This window comes from Nycticebus coucang, chromosome 11, assembly GCF_027406575.1.
Source record: "Nycticebus coucang isolate mNycCou1 chromosome 11, mNycCou1.pri, whole genome shotgun sequence".
In the NCBI taxonomy this organism is placed as follows: Eukaryota; Metazoa; Chordata; class Mammalia; order Primates; family Lorisidae; genus Nycticebus; species Nycticebus coucang.
The window spans coordinates 19,991,231-20,011,895 of record NC_069790.1 but is presented as its reverse complement, the minus strand read 5'-3'; the positions used below and the strand labels follow the sequence as shown (position 1 = coordinate 20,011,895).

Below are 20,665 nucleotides of genomic sequence, written 5' to 3'. Positions count from 1 at the left end.
CAAACTCCTGAGATCTAGCAATCCAGCAGCCTTTGCCTCTCAGAGTACTAGGATTAGAGACGTGAGCCCCTGGGCCGGGCTGTTTCTACCTTTTGGCTGTTGTGAATAATGCTGCCACTGAACATGGGAGTGCAGATTAATATTTCTTCCAGATTCTATTCTGAATTATTTTGGGTCAATACCCAGAAATAAGATTTAATAGTTCAATTTTTAATTTTTTGAGGAAACTCCATACTGTCTTCCATAGCAACTGTAACCCTTTATGTTCCCCCTTGTAATGCACAAGGATTACAATTTCTCCATAACCTCACTGGTGCTACTTGTCATATATAGTTTAGATGATTATCCTAACAGGTGTGAGGTGACAACTCCTAGTGGTTCTTACTCTTTATTTTAAATAAAGCATAATCTTGCCAAGTCTGGGTTTTGCCCACTGTGGAGGTATTCTTGTTGGCAAGGGATTGCTGTTTATGCTTTACTTTTTTTCAAAGGTGAAATGTGACTCCTGAGAGTTATTTAGGTTAAAAAATGTGTGTTGGAGTGACAACTACAACCAAAAAATAGCCGGCTTTGTGGTCCCAGCTACTTGGGAGGCTGAGGCAAGAGAATCACTTGAGCCCAAGAGTTTGAGGTTGCTGTGAGCGGTGACACCACAGCACTCTACTGAGTACAAGTAGAGTGCAACATAATGAGACTCTGTCTCAAAAAAAAAAAAATGTGTGTTGGAAGGACAGGTCCTTATTGTGGGCAGCAGATGCTAAACTCAGTGCTGAGAATACCAGTTTTGGCCTTTCCATGTTCCTGTTCCCTGTCAAACTGGAGGTCAGACTTATAGCAAATAACCTGACCACAGGCTGAGACACAGCCACAGACACGTGAATAGGGCTTGTGTGATGGAGCGGACAGAGTCGTTGGCCCAAACTGCTGGGTATGGGAACAAGGGTGTGCGAGATCAGGCAAGGACAGACAGAGTTGCAGAAGATTGAATATTTATTGGGTTTTGACTGAGCATGAGGCCCAGAGGATTACTGCTCAGGTCTCAGAGAGTGGAGTTCATAGCACGGGTGTAGGAAGTGTCCCACCAGGGCGATATCCTGACTAGTGCTGCACACAGGTGGTCTAGTCCTGGAGGGGTGAGCATCTTTGTTGGAGGAGGGTGAAACCCTCATCTGCTTTGCCTCCACCCCTGTGCCTCCCCCAGCCTCAAGCTCATTCCAGAGCTTTCAGCCTAATTAGACAAAGCCTCTGTCTAGCCTCTTCCATCCCTTAGCCCAGTGGTTCTCAGTCTGTGGGTTGCGACCCCTTTGTAACAATGAAAATACATCCTGCATATCAGATATTTACATTACGATTCATAAGAGTAGCAAAATTATAGTTATGAAGTAGCAAAAAATATAATTTTATGGTTGGGGGGTCATCAAAACTTGAGGAACTGTATTGAAGGGTCACGGCTTTAGGAAGGTTGAGAACCACTGCTTTAGCCCCACCACCCTCATTGGGCCCTTGGCTGTCTGGCCCTCAGTGCTTACTCCTGTCCTCCTTAGTCCCTGCCCCTGTCCTCTGGTTCCTCCCCAGTGGGGTCCTAAGCTGGCTCCCAGGGCTAACTCTGCCGTCCTGTTCCTTCCCCTCTGTCCTCTGCACTCGCTTCCCTATAGAATCCTAGCTTTCATCTCTTCTCATTCCTGTCCCTAACTCAGTGTTTTCCTCCTGGAGGGAGCCCCTTTTTTTTGCTGGATACTCCTGGTCTGTCCAGCTGCCCCACTCCTCCCATCACCCTCCTGCCTACTGCAGTCTCAGGGGCCTGGACACCTAATGCTTCACCCCCTTCTGCCACCATCTACTTCTGGGAGCCGCAGGCCTTCTTATGTTTGACATGTGGCTTTTATTTTTATTTTTATTTTTTTTCAAATCTACTTGTTTCTTTTTAAAAACTTTTGACATTGACTAACATGTATGAATATATACTCAGATGAAAGAAATAAGACCTGGTGTTCACTATGTCAGCAGGGTGACTACAGTTAACCTTAATCTACTGTACAATTCAAAGTAGCTGAAGACAGTAATGGGAGTATTCCTGGAGTAAAGAAAATATGAATGTTTAAGGTGATAGTTATCCCACTTGCCCTCAGCTGATTGTATGGATGTATCAAATTCTCACATTTACCCCCCCAAACACGTTCATCTATTGTGTAGCAATAAAAAATAAAAAGTTATTGCCAACCTCCAAAATTCTACTTTTGACAATGAAAAAGTGCCTGCTTTTTAAAAATACTGACAGTAGGTATAGACAGAAGGTAGAATTAGTGACAATTATTTCAGTGGTATCCTAAGGAAGGGCATTAGGAAGCCTGTGTTTTCTCATATAACCTTACAGCAGCCCTGTGAAGTTCAGGCATTTACTGGTTTCATAGCTGTTGTGCAAGGTGACCCCATTTGAGTCAGTGACGCACCAGGTTTTGTGATCAATTCCATGATGTCAGATGGCATAGTTCAAATAATTGGTTTTAATGGAGAGGGGCCACGTTTGCAGAAGATGAGAAAGCAACTGTCCTCCTCACCCCCTCATGCCTCTGACTTTGGGTGCAGCCTTTCCTCCAGACAATGGGGTGAAGATGGCCCAGTCACACTGGCTTGTTGTCTAGGAAACCCAGGAGGAGATTGGGATTGGCAATTTTGCTCCCTGAACCGTGATTCCCATTTTATAGATGCAGAAACAGGGGAAAGAAATTAAATGATTGGCTCCAACGCACAGCAATTCCAGAGCCTAAATTCAAAACCAGTTAATTTTATACTTCAAGGACAGGAGAAAATTTTATGAGGCAACAAGGAGGCGAAGGCCTCTCTGTTCTTGGTTCTCCGGACCTCACTTTCTGTCCCTGAGAAGTGATGTTCTGTGAGGAGCCAGCCACAGCCATGGTCTTTTGGCCCCTTCCCCTTTCAATGCACCTGCTTTCTCCCAGCCTGGGCCATTCTGGCATCTTGGGAGCTCCAGAAGCCACTGCAAGTCATCTCCTTTGCTGATTGTAAAAAAGACTTGGCAGGAGCCTTGCTGTTCTTAACTCCCACACCCAGAACTATCCCCTGAATTAAAGATGACTTTTACTTTCCACATTTAAAATGCTTTATAATCACTGATGGTGGTTCATGCTAAGGAGGCATGGGAATGTTTGAGATCTCTTACCTAAGGATGAAGATGAAAAGAGGAGCTGTTTCTTTAATTTTTACTACACAATTTTTGAGAAGCACTTTCATATTCCATTCAACTCTTTCTTTTTTCCTCTTTCTCTCTGGCTGGTTCTGAAAAATTAGTGTAGTCCCATAAATATGCAGAATGTGGAAAGCTGATTTTTCCTATATCTAATAAAAACCTTGGGGACTAATTGAAATAATTTGGTGTGGGTAGTCAGGTTACATGCTTCAGAATATCAAAAGAAAATCCTTAGCAAGAAAATGCAACAGAAAATAGGAAGAGGGGCTGGAGAAGCAAACGAGAACATTAAATAATGAGTAATTGACAACCTAAAAAAAAAAACACTTTTAGAATTACATTCTTAGAAAAATAGTTGAGAAGCATCTTCAAAGAAGTAATACTGGAGAAAGTGTACATTTTATGCATTTCTAAGGGTTGCAAATTCAAAGAAAAGGAAGGAAATGATTCCTCCTCCTTCCTCGGCATCAGTTCATTAGACAAAAGAAGTCTGACAGAAGCCACAGGTTTCCATCAAATTTTGACGTGTGTTTTTTCATGATTAGGCTTTCCTCCCATCTCCCTTCCCTCTTTCATCCCTGCACTCTGAATTTTAAAGGAATGTTGTCAAGACAGTAGATCACAAAAAGATAACTACCTCCTACCAAGTGTCCTGGGTACTTTTTGGAATATCTTCTTCTGGTCTTTGTGATTTTATGAAATATGGCTAAATGCATTGTGGGTGGAAAGGTGATGTTGACTTGGCATGTCTGGATCTTGTCAAAGAGAAACGCTGGATCAGAGTCACACAGAGCAGAGAGCAGCCGGCTGCTTTCCTGAGAAGACTACCACTCACTAACATGCTCTCACCTAATACTTCTGCCTGTGTACCATGACCAAGTGCTTTGCTGTTTGTAGACTCAGTTTTTAAGGTATTTTTTTAAAAAAAGATTATTTCATATAAAATAAAATCTTTGGGAAACAGAAAAGTAGAAAAACTGAAAGGAATCACTCAAAACTTATTATTGAAATGATTTTGGTATGTCTTCTACCAACCTTCTTCTTAGGTACAGCTGTTTTTTTTTTTCTTTCCAAAAATATAGTAGAAATAAAAAAGGACATTTTTATGAAAACAATACTTGCACTTAATGTTCATAGCAGCACAATTCACAAATGCAGAGATGTGGAAACAACCCAAGTGCCCATCAATACACGAATGGATTAATAAAATGTAGTATACTATTCAGCATTAAAAAAGATGGACATCTAGTATGTTTTGCAACAACCTGAATGGAATTGGAGGCCATTATCCTAATGAACTAGGATAATGGAAAGAATATTGAGTACATATGTACATGTACTCAATATTAAATTGGAACTAGTTGACCAACACTTATGTGCTCATATGGAAGCAAAACTCAACGAAATTCAAATAGATGTGTTACTTAGTTCAATGTAAGAATTTCACATTGTATATTGAAGCAGTACCCTAAACCCCATAAATGCATCAATGTACAAAGTTATGATTTAATAAAAAAAAAAAAAGAAAAGAAATTCAAATAGGTGGGATGAAGAGAGGAAAAGGTGATTGGTAAGTTCACAACTAATAGGTACCTTGTGTGGGTACATTACACACTTTCTGGGTGAAGGACACATTTATAACTCTGATTTACAATATACAAAAGCAAACTATGTAACCAAAGCAAGTGTATCCCCCTAATATTCTGAAATAAAAAATAAAAATATAGTAGAAATTATACTATATGATTTAATTTTATATTTTATTTTTTCTTTTTCCCAAATGAAGATATAGTTGATGTTTAGTTATCATTTTCCAACACTCCATAATATTCTACACAGATGAGTTTTTGTTGTTTTTCACAGTCTGCATTTACAGAAGATGTTTGACAGTGTTGGGGCCTGTTTAAATATCTCACTGGAGGAAAGAGGGAGTGCAGCTGGAGTCCTGATGTCCACTTTGTATCTATAATGAGTCAAGCCAGATTTGATTGTAAATATCCACATACTGTTGCTTGTGTTCATATGCAGAGAGGTGAGTGAGGCTGATCTCTTTCTGGAGATAGTCTCACATCATGGAGCATTGATTGTGTTATCTTTGTCAGTGGGTAGAAGTTCTAACTCTGTTACTCACTTTTTTGTGACTGGGGACAAGGTTCTGGGCTTTTATATGCCTTACATGACTTTTCTATGCCTCCTCAGCTGGAACAACGCAGATATCATCATAGTTCCTCAATTCTGAGAAATATTTTTGAAAACAAACTTGATATTGGGTTGAGTGCTGCAATCAATGGGCACTAATTATAATTTTTCCTTCCTTTTCCCTCCCTCAACACTCCTCAGAGCTATTAAAATCAATGATACTCAGTACTGGAGAAATTTAATAATACTTGCCTTACAGTGTCTATTGTTGAAAAAAATTAATGGAAATATGCATAAAGTGTTCTTAGCCTTTAGTAAGAGTCCAACAAATGGCAGCTATTATTTGTAAAAAAATCTGTTTTGTTCTTAGAAGAATAGAACATTTATCTGTCTAGAATATATATTAAAGGAAATACATTATTTGTAGGTCACATATTTGGTTAAAACCTGTGCTGCTTGGAAAGTTCCCCCAAATCTTTTGTTAATTAGAGATGACAGATAGGTTTAACTTTAGGTGCCAAGTCTAATTTTTGACGATGATAGTCAGAAGTGCTGTATTTCGAGGACTTCTGAGGCAGAATCTGAGTACAGCGGATAAGCATGCCACAGTTCGTTAGTAATATTGTCTCCAGGCTTAGGAAGAAGGAGTGGTAACACATACGCTGTTTGTCATCTCTGTGTTATGATGTCACAAAACATTTCTTGGCAATTCATTAGGCCATAGTTTACCAATCAGGCATGTCATCCAAATCTTCCATCAATAGACCATTTCCAGGTCCAAGGTAGAAGGTTGAAACCCACATAGGTGACACTTAAAACTCCACCCCCAGAAGAAATATAGAAAACTTTGCACCATTAGAAAGGGCAGAGTTTTGCAATGACCTTGATTTTGCCCAGCCCTAAATCAGCTGACACTTATTTACGTCTTTCCCTCCTGACCCTTGAATACCCTGCACCATAGCCTTTCTAGAACTTGTTGGGTGACTGATCTGCCCCTTTGTCCATCTGGTTTTGTTCCCCTTTGCTGTGGATAAATGGCTTCATGTACTGGGCCCTTCTCTCAGAAAGGGCAATGGTGTTAGAAGAGAGATTGCTCATTTCATTCTGTGCTCCCAGTTATCTAAATCTCAGCTTTTAGAGTACTTATGAAATAAAACCATTCATTACAGGTACATGACTGAAGGCTAAAATAGGAAGCTACATACCATTTTTTGAAATATTCTGGTAGTCCCTGTGATTGCAGTGGTTTCTTTCCCGTAACCGAAGGTAAATAGATTTTTCTTTAATTCTGAAACAAATATATATGTATACATTTGATGTCAAGACACTCACATAATAAAGTTCAAAGAAACATGTTTTTATCATGACTTCTAAAACCACAGTTAAAATGAACTCAGAAAATCAAACCTCTGCTGATAAGTTTTCCCTAAACTGTGAATATATTATTGGGAGCTATTACAAAAAGTGGTCCTATGAAGTGGGTTGAGTTGATATGGTAAGAGAATTGTTGAAGATACCAAACTTCTCCTTTTGTATGGAGACCTTTAGAGTCATCCCTTTCTAATCTTTTCACCAAAAGTTCATCTTTATCCATTCTTTCATTTTGAACCTGATCATGAAGCTGTGGTACACACTCTTTTTGTTCTTCAGATCTATTTTCCCTTTCGTGCATTATAAGAGAATTGTAGTGGACCCGTGTCTGCCCTGAACGATGACTGCATTTCTCAGCTTCTCTTGCAGTTTGGAGTGACACATCACTTACTAAGCTCTGGACAGTCAGAAGGAATTACAAGTTCCCAGCGGTAGTTGAGATGATGGCACATGCCAGTAATCCCAGCTACTGGATGACTAAGGTGAGAGGATTGCTTGAGTCCAAGAGTTCGAATTCAGCCTGGACAACATAGCGAGACCTTGTACAGAAGTATGTATGGCTTTCTGGTAATGTTTCTTAGGGGTGAACTGAAAGGAACCTGGATCCTAGGGACTAGGTAGAGTTGAGCTCTTAGTCTTAGACTGGGAAGTATTATCTGGCACACATCACCCTCTCATGTGTTGTCTTATTTAAACTTCCCATATGTTGAGTCTCAGCTGAATCAAATACTGATAGACATAGAACTTCCCAAAATCCTTTTCAAAACAGGCCCAGATATAAACTAATGAATACTAATTTAACTCAAAAATATTTGATTGCTCTTCAAATGTCTCTTATCTTCTTTTCACTATGGTAATTTCATTTCTCACAACCTTACATACAATCACCATTGTATGTATGTGCTATGTAAATCTCACTCCCTGTATTAGAGAGGTTGGCACCTGTCTCAGTGCTTCAGAAAGGTAAGCATGTATCCTGTTGGGCATTCAGGATGCATTGAAAATTGTCATCTTGTTTGAAGTTTGAGAAAATTAATAATGTTTTCTACTAGAAGACCAAGATGTCTGAGCAATATTTCATGTATAGCTTTTGCATTGTGGTAGAACTTTCAAATGAATAAAGTATTTAATTTATTTTTTTAAATCAAAGTTACCCAGCACATAGTTTAAAAATTAAATTCATTTAATCAATAGACATTTATTGGGCATCTATTGTATTCCAGATACTAGTGTATGCACTTGGGTAATATTGGCAGATGAAAAAGACAAGATCCCTGCCTCTCTGTGTTGTGGACATTCCAGCAGGAAAATACAGATAAAAATACTAAACATCGTAAGTAAGCAAATTGTATAGTATTCTAGAAAGTGATAAATTTATGGAAAAAAAGGAGAGTGGCCAGAGGAAGTCTAATTGAAAAGGTGAATTTGAGGTGGTGAGTCTTACGGAGCCAAATAATGTAACCATTTGTGTATGTAAGGCTTGTACTGATAAATAGTCACCCCACCCTCCTCGCTGCCTCCATTTCTCCGTTCCCAGAGGCAACTAATTTCAACATCAATTGAGGGAGTCTTTTGGTATTTTTCTCCTTATCTCTAAATAAAGTTCTTTCAAGACTACTTCTTGATTTTTAGTCTTTGACATTATTATTTGCTCCTTATTCTGGAAGAGGAGGATTTAGCTATTCACAACTGATCAATGATTGTTTTCTTCCCCCTCCCTTATAACTTTATTTCCTTGTCATTAATAGCCTTCTTTTGCTTCTTTGCTTAATTTTCTAATCATTTATCATCAGTAGACCTTTAAATATTCTATAGTTGCTTGATCTCCTTTTATTATGCTCTAATATACTAGATAGTTTGTTGATTTCATTTTGTTGTAAAATCTCTTCTGGAACCTCATAACCTGCTTCAATCTGGGCTTTTTGTCCATACCCTGGTGCACAGGGGTTGACCTGAGAACTCCTTTCCCTGTGATCCTGGGGATTCTCTTCCCTTCTTCCTGGGTTGTTGGAACTCCTATTTCCTGGAAGGCTATATTGTTCTTGTGTGTTATAAAGAATACTTTAAAATAGCTTTGAAAGTTATGTGAGGGGAAGCATTATTATTTTTCTTAGCACTTGTATATCTGAAGATGTTTTTAATTCTTTGACTTGATTGCTGGTGATGTATAAAGTGGGCCTGGAAACAGCTTTCACCATAGTTTAAATATAAATAGAGTTAATTGAACCTATGGGGAAAAACTTAAAGTGGAGAAGTAGCAGAGTTCACATTTTTGCTGTGTCTCACATAGGACACAGCTAGACAAGACACCTGTGGGACAGGAACTCTGCTTCTTAGCACATTATGTATTATTGGGAAAAGAGGGTTGTAGTGTTTCTAAGTCATTATGTAGCAACAATAATAAATTTATTTTTTCTTTCTGTCAGCATAATTATTTCTGTTTATTTACTGGTACATAATATTTATACACATTTATGGGGTATATGTGATATTTTGCTGTATACATAGAATGTATAATAATGTGCAATGTATGTAGGATAGCCGTCACTCTGAGTATTTATCATTCCTATATATTGGGAATTTTTCATCATCTCTAGCTATTTTGAAATATACACTATATTGTTGTTAACTATAGTCACCAGATCCTGCTAATGAACATTAGAACTTATTCCTTCTATAACTGTATGTTTGTATGCATTAATAAACTTCTCTTCATCTCCCCACCCTCTCATTCTTCCCAGACTCTGGTATCTATCAGTCTACTCTCTACCTCCAGAGATCAACTTCTTTGGCTCCCGCATGTGAGGTTGGACAATTAAGTTTGTGAACTCATCCTAGAAAAAGTGCTACAGTCCTCATTCTGAGTATCAGTATGGTCACCTTGGAGGTTCTCCCTTTGGGAAACAATGCACTGATGCCAGTACCTAGTCTACACTTCAAAGCAATTTTGGAACTCTTTTTACTGGAATGGCCATCAGAATTGTTGTCCTATGAGGTCTGGCAACTAAGTTTATAAACTCTCCCTGGAAAAAGTGCTTTGAAGGGTGGACTAGGCATCAGTGCATAGTTTCCCAAGGGGAGTACTACTTTGAAGGTGACCATAGTGATAATGGGCAAAGAGGTATGTTGTCTTTTTCTAGGGGGCATTCACAAACTTATTGCCTGGCTTCATATAAGTGAGAATATATGATATTTGTCCTTCTGTGTCTAGATTATTTCACTTCCCATGATGACCTCTAGTTCCATCCATGTGGCTGCAAGTGACAGAATTCCTTTTTCTTCTATGTCTGAGTAGTATTTTGTTGTGTGTGTACACACACACCACTTACTCATTGATGGACACTTAGGTTGAGTTCATATATTTGCTATTGTGACTAGTGCTGCAATAAACACAGGGTGCAGGTATTTTTTTGATATACTGGTTTTTTTTCCTTTTGTTCAATACCCAGTAGTGTGATTGCTGGATTGATTGTTGTTCTAGCTTTAGTTTTTTGAAAAATCTTCAAACTTTTTCCCATAGTGGCTAGAATTTACATTCTCAACAGTGTATAAGATGTACCTACTTACCACATCCTTGAAAGCATCTGTTATTTTTTCTTATATTTTTAATAATAGCCATTTTAACTGGGATTATTTCATTGTGGTTTTGATTTGCATTTATCTAATGGCTAGTGATGAACATTTTTTCATATGCTTGTTAACCTTTGGTATATCTTCTACTGAGAAAAGTCTATTCATGTCTTTTGACTACTTTTTAATAAGATTATTTGTTTTTTTTTTTGCAGTTTCATTGTTTGAGTTCCTTGTGTATTCTGGATATTGGTCCCTTGTTGAATGAATAGTTTGCAAATATTTTCTCCCATTCTGTAGGTTGTCTTTTCACTCTCTTGATTAATTCTTTTGTTGTGCAAAAAGATTTTAGCTTAATAAGGTCCAATTTATCTGTTTTTACTTTTATTGCCTGTGCATTTTGAGGTCTTAGCTACAAAACTTTGCCTAAACCAATGTTCTTGAATGTTTCCCTTATGTTTTCTTCTAATAGTTTTGTAGTTTTAGGTCTTACGTTTAAGTCTCTATTCAATCTTGAGTTGACTTTTGTATATGGTGAAAGACAGAGGTTAAGCTTCATTTCTTCATACGAATATTCAGTTTCTGTAGTACTATTTACTCAAGAAAGTGTCCAATGTATGTTCTGGGGGCTTTTGTCAAAAAATGGTTGACTATAAATATGTGCATTTATTTCTAGGTTCTCTGTTATGTTCCATTGGCTCATGTGTCTGTTTTTATACCAATACTATGATGTTTTGGTTACTAAAGCCTTGTAATATATTTTTTATATTTTTTGACTTGTCTTCAAGTCAAGAAATGAGTTGTCTCCAGTTTTGTTCTTTTTGCTCAGGGTTTTTTTTGGCTATTTGGGCTCTTCTTTGGCTCCAAATAAGTTTTAGGATTTTTCTCCCCCATTTCTGTGAAAAACTGCACTGTATTTTGGTAGAGAGAATATTGAATGTATAAATTGCTTTGGGTTATTTTAACAATGTTAATTCTTTTTATCCTTGAGCATGGAATGTCTTTTCATTTGTTATGTGCTTTTTACTGTCTTCCATCAGACCTCCTGGGTTAAGTTTCTTCTTAGATATTTATTTTATTTTATAGCTATTGCAAATGATATTGCCTTCTTCATTTCTTCCTTAGTTAATTCACTGTATAGAAACATTACATGACTGATTTTTGTATGTTGGTTTTGTATCCTTCAACTTTATTTATCAGGTTGGATAATTTTTTTGTGGAGTCTTCAGGTTTTCTAAACATAAGATCATGTCATCTGCAAAGAGGGACAATTTAACTTCTTTCCAATTTGGATGCCTTTTATTTCTTGCCTGACTATTCTGGCTAAGAATTTTAGTACTATTTTGAATAGGATTGGTGTAAGCTGGCGTCCTTTTCTTGTTCCAGTCCTTCAAGGAAAGATGTTCACCTTTTCCCCATTTAGTATGATGTTAGCTGTGAGTTTATCATATGTGGCTTATGTTGAGATATGTTCCTTTTAGGCTTACTTTGTTCAGAGCTTTTTATCATGAAGGAGTTTTGAATTTTATCAATTTTTTTCTGCATCTATTTAGATGATCATATAGTTTTTGTCGTTCTTTCTGTTGCTGTGTTGTTATCACCTTTGTTGGTTTGCATATGTTGCAATATCCTTGCATCCTGGGATAAATCCTACTAGATCATGCTGTTTTAATTCTTTCTTTCTTTATTTATTTTTATTGTTAAATCATAGCTGTGTACATTAGTGCAATTAAGGGGTACAATATTCTGCTTTCATATGCAATCTGAAATATTCACATCAAACTGCTCAAAGTAGCCTTCATGGCATCTTCTTAGTTATTGTATGTAGACATTTGTATTCTGCCTTTAGTAAGTTTCACCTGTACCCATTCAAAGATGCACTGTAGGTGTGGCCCCACCCATTACCCTCCTACCACCTTCACCTCCCCACTCCCTTCCCCTTCCTTGGCCCTTTCCTCATAGTCTTGTGCTATAGTTGGGTTATAGCCTTCATGTGAAAGCTATAATTTAGCTTCATAGTAGGGCTGAGTACATTGGAGACTTTTTGTTCCATTCCTGAGATACTTTGCTAAGAAGAATATGTTCAAGCTCCATCCATGTAAACATGAAAGAGGTAAAGTCTCCATCTTTCTTTAAGGCTGCATAATATTCCATGGTATACATGTACCACAAGTTGCTGGTCCATTCGTGGGTCGATGGGCACTTGGGCTTCTTCCATGACTTAGCAATTATGAATTGGGCTGTAATAAACATTCTGGTACAGATGTCTTTGTTATATTGTGATTTTTGGTCTTCTGGGTATAAGCCTGGTAAAGGAATTATAGGATCGAATGGCAGGTCTATTTTTAGGTTTCTAAGTATTCTCCAAACTTCCTTTCAGAAGGAACGTATTAGTGTGCATTCCCACCAGCAGTGTAGAAGTGTTCCCTTTTCTCCACATCCACACCAACCTCTTTGGTTTTAGGATTTTGTTATGTGGGCTACTCTTACTAGGGTTAGGTGATATCTCAAAGTAGTTTTGATTTGCATTTCTCTGATGATTAAGGATGATGAGCTTTTTTATTGTTGTTGTTGTTGTTGTTTTTTTCAGTTTTTGGCCAGGGCTGGGCTTGAACCCGCCACCTCCAGCATATGGGGCCGGCGCCCTACTCCGTTGAGCCACAGGTGCCACCCGGATGATGAGCTTTTTATCATGTGTTTGTAGATAGTGCGTCTGTCTTCTTTAGAGAAGTTTCTCTTCAAGCCCCTTGCCCACCCTGAGATGGGATTACTTGTTCTTTTCTTGCTAATATGTTTGAGTTCTCTGTGGATTCTGGTTATTAGACCTTTATCGGAGGTATAACCTGCAAATATTTTCTCTCATTCTGAGGGCTGTCTGCTTGCTTTACTTACTATGTTCTTGGCTGTGCAGAAGCTTTTCAGTTTGATCAGGTCCCAGTAGTATATTTTTGATACTGCTTCAATTGCCTGGGGAGTCCTCCTCATAAAATATTCACCCAGGCCGATGCCTTCAAGAGTTTTCTCTGCACTTTCTTCAAGTATTCAAGTATTTTATAGTTTCATGTCTTAAGTTTAAATCTTTTATCCAGTGAGAGTCTATCTTAGTTAATGGTGAAAGGTGTGGGTCCAGTTTCAATCTACAGGTTGCCAGCCAGTTCACCCAGCACCATTTGTTAAATATGGAATCTTTTCTCCACGGAATGTTTTTAATTGGCTTGTCAAAGATAAAATAAATGTAAGTAGCTGGATTCATCTCTTGGTTCTCTATTCTGTTCCATACATCTACTTCTCTGTTTTTGTGCCAGTACCATGCTTTTTTGATCACTATCGATTTATAGTACAGTACATATATATTTATGTTTTCATTGCTGAGTATTGTTTTGGCTATTCAAGGTTTTTTCTGATTCCATACAAAATGAAGTATTATTTTTTCAAGACCTTTAAAATATGACAATGGAGCTTTAATGGGAATTGCATTCAAATTGTATATTGCTTTGGGTAGTATACACATTTTAACAATGTTAACTCTTCCCAGCCATGAGCATGGTATGTTTTTCCATTTGTTAACATCTTCAACTATTTCTTTTCTTAAAGTTTCCTAGTTCTCTTTGTAGAGATCTTTCACATCCTTTGTTAGGTATACTCCCAAATATTTCATCTTCTTTGGCACCACTGTGAAAGGAATAGAGTCCTTGACTGTTTTTTCGGCTTGGTTATTGTTGGTATGTATAAAGGCTACAGATTTATGGGTGTTGATTTTGTAGCCTGAGACATTGCTGTATTCCTTGATCACTTCTAAAAGTTTTGTAGTAGAATCCCTAGTGTTTTCCAGGTATAAGATCATATCATCTGCGAGGAGTGAAGGTTTGATCTCTTCTGACCCTATGTGGATACCCTTGATCGCCTTTTCTTCCCTAATTGCAATGGCTAAAACTTCCATTACAATGTTAAAGAGCAATGGAGACAATGGGCAACCTTGCCTGGTTCCTGATCTGAGTCGAAATGATTTCAATTTAACTCCATTCAATACGATATTGGCTGTGGGTTTGCTGTAGATGACCTCTGTTAGTTTAAGAAATGTCCCTTCTATACCAATTTTTTTTTTAACTGTTCTGATCATGAAGGGATGCTGGATATTATCAAAAGCTTTTTCTGCATCAATTAAAAGAATCATATGGTCCTTATTTTTTAGTTTGTTTATGTGCTGAATTACATTTATTGATTTATGTATACTGAACCGGCCTTGAAACCCTGGGATAAATCCCACTTGGTCGTGGTGTATAATTTTTTTGATGTGTTGTTGGATTCTGTTTGCTAGGATCTCATTGAGTATTTTTGCATCAATATTCATTAGTGATATTGGTCTATAATTTTCTTTTCTTGTTGGGTCTATCCCTGGTTTGGGGATTAAGGTGATGTTTGCTTCGTAGAATGTGTTGGGTAATATTCCTCCTTTTTCTATATTTTGGAAGAGGTTTAGTAATATAGGTACTAGTTCTTCTTTAAAGGTTTGGTAGAATTCTGACATAAAGCCATCTGGTCTTGGGCTTTTCTTTTTAGGGAGATTTTGTATAGTTGATGCTATTTCAGAACTTGATATAGGCCTGTTCAACATTTCCACTTCATTCTGGCTAAGTCTTGGTAGGTGTCGTACTTCTAGGTATTGGTCGATTTCTTTCAGATTTTCATATTTCTGAGAGTAGAGTTTCTTGTAGTATTCGTTAAGGATTTTTTGAATTTCTGAGGGGTCTGTTGTTATTTCATCGTTACCATTTCTGATTGATGAAATTAGAGATTTTACTCTTTTTTTTCCTCATTAGATTGGCCAATGATTTATCTATTTTATTGATCTTTTCAAAAAAAACAACTTTTGGATTTATTGATCTGTTGTATAATTCGTTTGTTTTCAATTTTGTTTAGTTCTGCTCTGATTTTCGTTATTTCTTTTCTTTTGCTGGGTTTGGGGTTGGAGTGTTCTTCCTTCTCCAGTTGCTTGAGATGTCCCATTAAGTTATTAACTTCCTTTCTTTCTGTTTTCTTGAGGAAGGCTTGCAGTGCTATAAATTTCCCTCTTAGGACTGCCTTTGCAGTATCCCAGAGGTTCTGGTAATTCGTGTGTTGATTGTTGTATTGTTCCAAAAATTTGTTGATTTCCTTCTTAATCTTTTCTATAACCCATCTATCCTTCAGCATAAGATTGTTTAGATTCCATGTTTTTTTGTGGGTATGCAGGTTCCTGTTGTTATTTAGTTCAACTTTTATTCCATGATTGTATGAGAAGATGCAAGGAATAATTTCTATTTTTTAAAATTTGCTGAGGTTAGATTTGTGGCCTAGGATGTGGTCGATTTTGGAGTAAGTTCCATGGTCTGATGAGAAGAATGTGTATTCAGTTTTGTTGGGATAAAAATGCTCTGTAGAAGTCTGTTAAGTCCAGATGTTGAATGGTTAAGTTTAAATCTAAGATTTCGTTGCTTAGCTTCTTGTTGGAGGATCTATCCAGCACTGCTAAAGGCGTGTTAAAATCTCCAACTACTATGGAACTGGAGGAAATTGAGTTGCTCATGTCTGGTAGAGTTTCTCTTATAAATTGAGGTGCGTTCTGGTTGGGTGCATAAATATTAATAATTGAAATGTCATTGTATTGAGTATTACCTTTAACAAATATGAAGTGTCCATAGTTATCCTTCCTTATTTCGGTTGGTTTAAAGCCTATTGCATCTGCGAATAGGATTGCAACGCCTGCTTTTTTCTGCTTTCCATTTGCCTGGAGTATAGATGACCATCCCTTCACCTTGAGTCTGTATTTGTCTTTTAATGTAAGATATGATTGTTGTATGCAGCAGATATCTGGCTTGAGTTTTTGTATCCAGTCAGCCAACCTGTGCCTCTTTAGAGGACAATTTAAACCATTCACATTAATAGAGAATATTGATAAGCCTTTCGAGAGTCGGGTGGACATTTTTAATCCTTTTGAGACTATGGAAGTTGGAATTTGATCAAAATTTTCTGGGTGGGTTTACTTTTGTGGTGGAGGATTATGCTGGTCTTTATGGAGGATGGGCTGAGAACATCCTGGAGAGCTGGTTTAGTTGTGGCAAATTTCTTCAACATGTGAATGTCATTGAAGTATTTAATTTCTCCGTCATATATGAAACTCAGTTTAGCTGGATACAGGATCCTAGATTGAAAGTTATTTTGTTTTAGGAGATTAAAAGTTGATGACCATCTTCTTCTAGCTTGAAAGGTTTCAGCAGAGAGATCTGCAGTTATTCTAATATTCTTGCCATTGTAGGTGATGGTTTTCTTTCGTCTGGCTGCTTTCAGAATTTTGTCCTTCATATTAACTTTAGTGAAATTGATTATGATGTGTCTGGGGGATGTCTTATTCGGGTGGGGTTGTGGTGGAGTTCTGAAACTGTCTGTTATCTGAATTTCAGAATCTCTTGGCATGTCTGGAAAGTTCTCCTTCATAATCTCATGGATAAGAGACTCTGTGCCTCATGAAGCCACTTCTTTGCTTTCAGGTATAAGATGAATATTGGTTTTCTTTGAATTATCCCAGAGCTCTCTGAGAGTGATCTGTTTTTGACCTCTATTTCTGTTCCTCTTTGAGAGTTTGGAAATGTTTGAAAGCTTTGTCTTCAATGTCTGAAATCATTTCTTCTGTTTGCTCCATTCTGTTGCTGAGGGATTCTACTGTTTTTCTCAGATCTTTGAGGACTGCAACTTCTGTCTCAATGTGTTAAAATCTTTGTTCATTTGGTTGTTGAATACGTTGAATTCTTGAGATAACTTTTGGGTTACTGCTTGGAGTTCTAATTCCATCTTATTTGCTATCCAGATCCTGAATTCAATTTCTGACATCTCAGCTATTTGTTTGTGCATGGGATCTTGTGCTGTGTCTGCCCCATTGATCCTTGGGGGAGTTGATCTACTCTGATTATTCATATTGCCAGAGTTTTTCTGTTGATTTCACCTCATGATTCTTTTTCACCATTGCCTCTGGCCGTCCTCAGAGTTTGGGTGGTGTCTCTCCAAGATTAGACCCCAGCGGGATCACTGTATTGTTGCTTGATCTTTGGAGGGAGTGACCCTATGTAATTCCTCTGTGGCTGCCCCAGCCAGGGAGTTCTGGTTGTGGAAGCAGCTCCAGAGTGTGACACACCTGGATGCAGCAAACAGGGCAGGAAGTGGCATGCACATTTCTGGGAGTGCCTGGTGCCCATTTACTTTGGCACAATGAGCCCAAGGCTCCAGCAGTCCCTGGCCAGGAGAAGGGCTCTGCACAGATGCAGGGAGGGCTCCATGGCACATGGCTACCAGAGTCCCTGGCCAGATGAGCGGGCCAGTGTGGAGGTAGGGAGGGTACAGGAGGGAAGACACAGGGTTGCGTGGCTCCCGCAGTTCCTGGTCAGGGCATGCAGAGGCCCAGTGGGTGTGTGTTGCAGGTCAGGTGTCGTGGCACAGCTCTTATGGAGGTTCGGGTGGCGCCCAGCCCAGGAGTTTGTGGTTGCTATGAGCTGTGATGCCACGGCACTCTTCCTATGGCAACAGCCCAAGGCTCCAGTATGCCAAAACTGGTCTCACTCTGCCCCTGACAGTTAAGGCTGTAAGGCAGCTCAGTCCCCACCTTTAGGCTGGTCAGTCACTAGATTACTAGCTCCTGCCTGATCTTTGTTGTGCGACCCTGAGGGCAGAGCTTTCAGGGGCAGTTCTCTCACAATGGCTCCGTGCGGCCCACAGCCGAACACTATTAGCTCCATCCGGCTCAGCGGCTCTGTCTGGGGCCGTAGACAATGCCCAAAGTTCTCTGCACTCCTGCTCAAGCTCTCCCCAAGACAGTTCAACTGAGTGCCAAGTCCAAAACACCAAAACAGTTCACAGGTATGGCCTTTCTGGTTTGTAGTCTCACTTCTGCTTGTATTTATGGCTGCTGGAGGGATTAGGTCGATCGAACACATGCAACCACTTGCCAGTTTTCCACTGTTTTTGTCCTCCTCTTGGGGTCCAGAAGTCCCTTGCTGACTCCCCATATCCACAAAGGGATGATTATAGGCAGATCCCACCAGCCAGAAATGACTGGAGTTTTATCTCCCCAGACTTACCGTGCCCAGTTGCAGGGAAGCTGTTACTCGGCCACCATCTTGCTCCACCCTCTTTATTTATTTTGATGTACTATTGTATCTGATTTGCTAGTAGTTGTTGGGGATTTGTAAGTTTGGTAGAATTCAGCTGTGAAGTCATCAGGTTTTGGACTTTTCTTTGTTCAGAGACTTGTTATTACTGATTCAATCTCATTTGGTCTTGGTTTGGTTAGGTTTTCTCTTTCTTTCTGATTTTAATCTTGGTAGGTTGTATGTTTTTAGGAATTTATCCATTTTCTGTAGGTTTTTTAGTTTGTTAGGGTATAGTTTCTCATAACAGTCTCTGGTGATCTTTTGTATTTCTGTGGTATTAGTTGTATGTCCCCTTTTTTGGGTCTTTTCTCTTTTTTCCTTGATTAGTATGTACAGGTTTATTGATTATTTTTATCTTTTAAACCACCCAAATTTTATTTTATTGATCCTTTGTATGATTTTCTTAGTCTCTATTTTGTTTAGAAATATTCTGATCTTTATTATTTTTTTCCCTTCTACTAATTTTGGGTTTGGTTTGTTACTGCTTTTCTAGTCTCTCAAGGTATATTGTTAGATTTTTTATTTGAAATCTTTCTGCTTTTTGATGTATAACCTTCCCTCTTAGTATTGCTTTTGCTATATACCATAGGTTTTGGTATGTTGTAGTTTGTTTCTTATTTGTTTCAAGATTTTTTTCTTAATTTCTTCTCAATTTTTTCCCTGACACATGTTTAATTTCTATGTATTTGTGCAACTTTCAAAATACTTTTTATTGGCTTCTAATTTTATTTCATTTTTGTCTGTGAAGATACTTGATATGATTTTGCTTTTTCCAAATTTATTGAGACTCGTTTTGTGTCATAACATATGGTCTATCTGGGAGAATGTTTCATGCATCAATAAGAAACACGTGTATTTTGTAGATTTTGAATTAAATGTTCTTAAAGTGTCTGTTAGTTTCATTTGGTCTAAAGTTCAGTTTAAATCCAATGTTTCTTTGTTAATTTTATATCTAGATTGTGTGCATAATGCTGATAGTGGGGTATTGAAATCCCCACCTATTAGTGTGTAAGAGTCTATCTTTACCTTTAGATCTAATAATATTTGCTTTAGATGTCAGGCTGCTCTGCTGCTATTATATGTTCTTGCTAAATTCATTCCTTTGTTATTATATAATGATCTACTTTGTCTCTTTTTACTCTTTTTGAATTATAATCTGTATTATCTCATGTAAACATAGTTACTGCTGTTTGTTTTTGGTTTTCCTTTATATGGAATATCTTTTTCTATCCCTTTACTTTCAGTCTATTTGTGTCTTTATGGGTGAAATGAATTTCTTATAGACAATGTACAGGTGGGTCATGTTTTTGTATTCATTCAGCCAGTCTGTGTCTTTTAAGTGTAAAGAGTCATGTTTTTATATTCATTCAGCCAGTTTTTATCTTTTAAGTGTAAAGTTTAATCCATTTATAGCTAAGGTTATTATTGATATATGAGGGCTTATTCCTATCACTTTATTAATTGATTTGTGGTTGTTTTATTTATTTTTCTGTTTCTTTGTTTTTCTCATTATTTTGGTTTGGTGGTTATCTGTCAGGGTTCACTTGTGTCCTTTCTATCCCTGATACATGTGCTTGCTCACATTCATGTTTTTTTGTGAAGGAATATATTGTTCTTTTGCTTTCAGGTTTAAAACTCCCTTAAACATTTCTTGTAGGGCTGGTCTAGTGGTGATGAAGTCCCTCAGCTTTTGTTTCTCTGGGAAACCCTTTATTTCTCCTTTATTTTTGAAGAGTCATTTTGCTAGGTATAGTATATTTGGTTAGTTGTTTTTTGCTTTCAGTACTTTCCTTTCTTGAGCCAGGGTCTCATTCTGTCACTTGAGCTAGAGTGCAATAGTGTGACCATAGTTCACTGAAACCTCAAACTCCTGCGCTCAAATGAACCTCCTGGCTCACTCTCCCAGGTAGCTAGAACTACAGGCATGCATCTCTATGCCTAGTTAATTTTAATACTTTGAATATTATCATTCTGTTCTCTCCTGGGTTGTAGATTTTTCTGCTGAGAAATCCCTTGTTAGACTGATGGGGGAGGAGGGGTCCTTTATAATTGTCTGGATGCTTTTTTTTTTTTTGCTGCTTTTAAAAATTTTATGTCTGTCTTTAACTTTTGACAGTTTGACTATAATTTGCTGTGGAGAAGATCCATAAGGGGTGTGTGAAACCCAGCATGAGCTCCCTCTCTATAGTAATGCTGT

At 37.9% G+C, this 20,665-nt stretch overlaps 1 protein-coding gene across 2 annotated transcripts in view; it reads right to left on the bottom strand.

The window, feature by feature from the left end:
- AOAH (acyloxyacyl hydrolase) overlaps positions 1 to 20,665 on the bottom strand; it is a 320,779-nt gene that overhangs the window by 75,740 nt on the left and 224,374 nt on the right. For both annotated transcript variants that reach the window (XM_053553720.1, XM_053553721.1), the window contains exon 13: positions 6,553 to 6,635. In XM_053553720.1, the coding sequence (XP_053409695.1) occupies positions 6,553 to 6,635 (83 nt within the window). The remainder of the gene's footprint in view (positions 1 to 6,552; positions 6,636 to 20,665) is intronic.